Source organism: Sceloporus occidentalis, unplaced genomic scaffold (genome assembly GCF_023333645.1).
Source record: "Sceloporus occidentalis isolate IW3139 unplaced genomic scaffold, rSceOcc1.0.p SCAF_384, whole genome shotgun sequence".
Lineage (NCBI taxonomy): Eukaryota > Metazoa > Chordata > Lepidosauria > Squamata > Phrynosomatidae > Sceloporus > Sceloporus occidentalis.
Window position 1 is genome coordinate 161,479 of NW_028317364.1, and position 3,821 is coordinate 165,299.

The window sequence follows — 3,821 nt, forward strand, 5'->3', positions numbered from 1 at the left end:
AGACGGGTAGCTCAACCCTTGATGAAGCCTCAGGGGCCCCAGAAATCTGCTCATCCCACCGCCCATTCCCAGGGGCCACATAGCTGCACATGGCCTCAAATCACAAACATTGGGGTCCGAGCAGGGCAGTTGTAAGCAGAGATCACACCTGAGAAGACCCTCACACACACCATGATCGTGCACACAGACACACTGACCCTTTACCCCTCAATCACAAACCTATACTCTCCAAACTCTTACCCCTCACACATATTCCCCACTTGGACTGTGAAAGACAGACTGAGCATTATGGGAGTTGTAGCTCAGAATGACGCCCCGGTCTAAGGAGGTGAGGAGATCCAGGCATTGGCTTCTCCCGTCCTGCATTGACGTCCTGGCTCCTCTCCTCCGCAGACCCATGACACTATTTGATATTTTTCTCTTGTCCTTTGCAGGCTCCATCAGCTGTGGGTCCATTTCGGCAGCGTCGAGCCCTGTTGAGTATTTTGTCTCCCTTCATGGGCTGAAGAGGCCTTCTCCTGAGCTGACCCCGAGCCGCAGGCCATGACCTGGGACGTTTCCGCTTTAAAATGAATTTATCAGACAAAATGACCGACTTCGCAGACCAAACCCGCTATGATTACGTAAACAGCACCTCGGTGTCCCACGTGGGCAACGGGACTTTTAGAGACATTCAGGAGATCATCCACACGGCCACCCTGGTCACCTGCACCTTCCTGCTGGTAATTATATTCTGTCTGGGCTCCTACGGGAACCTGGTGGTCTTCTTGTCTTTCTTTGACCCGGCCTTCAGGAAATTCAGGACCAACTTTGACTTCATGATCCTGAACCTGTCCTTCTGCGACCTCTTCATTTGCTGCATTTCGGCTCCGATGTTCGCCTTCGTCTTATTTTTCGACACCGGCAGCAACGTCCCCGACACCTTCTGCTTCACTTTCCATCTGACGAGCTCCGGATTCATTATTATGTCCCTTAAGACAGTGGCTGTGATCGCTCTTCACCGGCTAAGGATGGTTCTTGGACAACAGCCCAACCGGACAGCCTCGTTCCCTTGCACTTTGATGCTGACCGTCCTCTTGTGGACTACAAGCTTTACTCTGGCCACGTTAGCCACGTTAAGGACACGCAGGTCTAGGATATGCCTTCCTATGTACAGCCTGATCAGCGGAGAGGGTAAAATCATCTTGTACCTGTACGTCATCGATTTCACCTTTTGTGTTGCGGTGGTCTCGGTGTCCTACATCATGATAGCCCAGGCGCTCCGGAAGAACGCGCAGGTGAGGAAATGCCCGATCATCACGGTCGACAGCACCAGACCACAGAATTTTATTGGCCCTGGCGTGGACGGGGTGCAGTGCGCCGTGCCCGCTTTATACAGGAACCAGAATTACAACAAACTCCAGCACGTCCAAACCCACGCCTACACCAAAAAACTCAGCCAGATGCCGGCGTCGGCCAGCAGAATGCAGCTGGTCTCTGCCGTCAACCTGTCCGCAGCGAAGGACTCCAAAGCCGTGGTGACCTGCGTGGTTATCGTGCTCTCGGTCTTGGTTTGCTGTTTGCCGCTCGGCATCTCTTTGGTCCAAGACGTCTTAACCAGTAACAGCAGCTACATCCTCTACCAGTTCGAGCTGTGTGGGTTTACTCTGATATTCCTGAAGTCCGGACTCAACCCCTTCATCTATTCCCGTAACAGCGCCGGGCTGCGGAGGAGGGTGTTCTGGTGCCTCCAGTACGTCACCCTGGGCTATTTATGCTGCAAACAGAAAACCAGACTACGCGCCATGGGCAAGGGAAGCCTGGAGGTGAACAGGAACAAGTCGTCTCACCACGAAACCAACTCGGCCTACATGCTTTCGCCCAAGCCCCAGAAGAAGTTTGTAGACCAAGCGTGCGGCCCGAGCCATTCCAAAGACAGCGTGCTGAGTCCCAAGGGGTCGGCCGGACACCAGCATTATGCGAACAGCAGCTCGACCCCCATTAACACCCGCATCGAGCCCTACTACAGCATTTACAACAGCAGCCCCTCTCAAGATATCAGCACCCCCAACAGCCTGCAGCCGGTCAACTCCACGTACGGCTTCGCCAAGTCCTACTTCGCCATGCATTACCACACCACCAACGACCTAATGCAAGACTGCGAGAGCGCGTCGGCCAAGCAGATCCCCGTGCCGTCCGTGTGACCGGCGCGTTCCACGCCCGACATAAATCTGTAGGTTTACAGTGTTAGGACTCACCTATATATATAAATATATATATTAAAAAAAAAAAAGTATTTTTCATAAAACTTTATTAAAAAAAAAAATAACACTTCATGTTGACGAGGAGGAAAAAGGGGTTTTTTAAGCTTGCGTTCTGAGTTTGTAATATTGAACCATTGTTATTTTTTGTACTTATATTTTAATCTAGACGCTGTTCTCGTTCGATATGTTTTTGTGATACGACATATTCTGTACATTTAAATAATACACGGAAATAATACGCTTTTTTCCAGATTCTTTTTTTTGAAATTATAAACAAAATATATTGTTTTTTGTTGCCAGTAAGTGGTATTTGACGCTCGGGCGCTGGCCGGAATGGTTTGGGGTACATCGCATAAAAAATAAAAAAGACTTTAAAACCCCCCCACAAAATCTAGTTTAATAAAATGTTATGGAATTGGGGGTCTCTTTAACAGGTTTAACGTATTTTTCTTGCGTTTACTTTACCTTTATTCAATCGTTTTGAATCCGTCCCATGAATTTAAAAATATCTATAAAAAATATTTAAAAAGTGTGCTAAATATTTTTAGAAATATATATTTAGATCATTAGTTATTGGCCGGAAATAACAGATTATTTATTAATTTATTCAGTTACATTTGGAGGAGTTAAGAGCTGATTGGTTCATTTTATGTATGTGAAAACATTTTCTGGGTATTTAATTATTCCCCCCCCCCCCCCCAGTGACAGAATCCTCGTGTCCCAGGAACCCCTGCAGTGGCGCAATGCACCAGAGGGGGCAGTGCAGCCAGGAAGCCCCCCGGGGCCGGTAACTGCATGCAGCTGGCCTGCTGCTGATTCACACCCCTACCCCCCCCTGTGCTCACGCCGCGCATGTTATAGAGCTGCCATTATATAAACTCGCCGTATTTATTTGCTTAGTAGATTCCTTCGGTTCGGTTCTGGGGCAATCGCTCCCCTCCTCGCTCCTCGCTCCGGCGTTAACTGAGGGCAACGGAATAATGAAACAACGCGGCTTCACAAACCTGCGCGTTTCACAACCTGTTTATAGCAGCAAAGCCTAAATAAAATGCTGAATTCCTCCCGACAGCCGAGAGACGCGTTCACCGTCACCGCCCCCCCCTGGAAATTACCCCCATTCACAGCATTGGGGGAATTCTGTACGTTTCAGACAAATCGAGCGATTCACGAAGAAAGGCGAAGCGCCCGACGCACTTCAGACTCCTTGTTTGTGGCAGTAAAGGTGATGGCGGCCCGTTATTACCGCGATAATTTATCATTTATATATAGAAATATAAATCCAGGGGCTGAGACGCCGTCAGGGCGCGTAACTCAGGAGTCAGGGAGAAATGTGGTTTTCAAGGTAATTATTAGATAATTTATAGAGCCAGGGAGTTCGGCAAATCGTACGCCGTGTCATATAATACATATATAATCTCCTCCATTGTATCCTAAAGTAAGAGGATATTTAGTTTAATGTGACCTAACGATCCAACAGACTGTCTAATCTACTTTACTGAGAGGGAGGTAGATAAGCCTCCCAGCAGAGGTGGTAGAGGGTAATACAGTGAGGGTAATACAGTGCATGGGATAGACATA

General features: G+C 48.4%; 1 protein-coding gene across 1 annotated transcript; it reads left to right on the forward strand.

The window, feature by feature from the left end:
* The first annotated feature begins 587 nt into the window (after positions 1-587).
* Positions 588-2,183, forward strand: LOC149273336 (putative G protein-coupled receptor 75). The gene has a single exon (XM_089506427.1). The coding sequence runs from the start codon at positions 588-590 to the stop codon at positions 2,181-2,183; it is 1,596 nt and encodes a 531-aa protein (XP_089362553.1).
* The last annotated feature ends 1,638 nt before the right edge of the window (positions 2,184-3,821 follow it).

Bases quoted from the DNA above. Each gene is read 5' to 3' on its own strand.
- LOC149273336 (XM_089506427.1), top strand. From the start codon at position 588: ATGACCGACTTCGCAGACCAAACCCGCTATGATTACGTAAACAGCACC.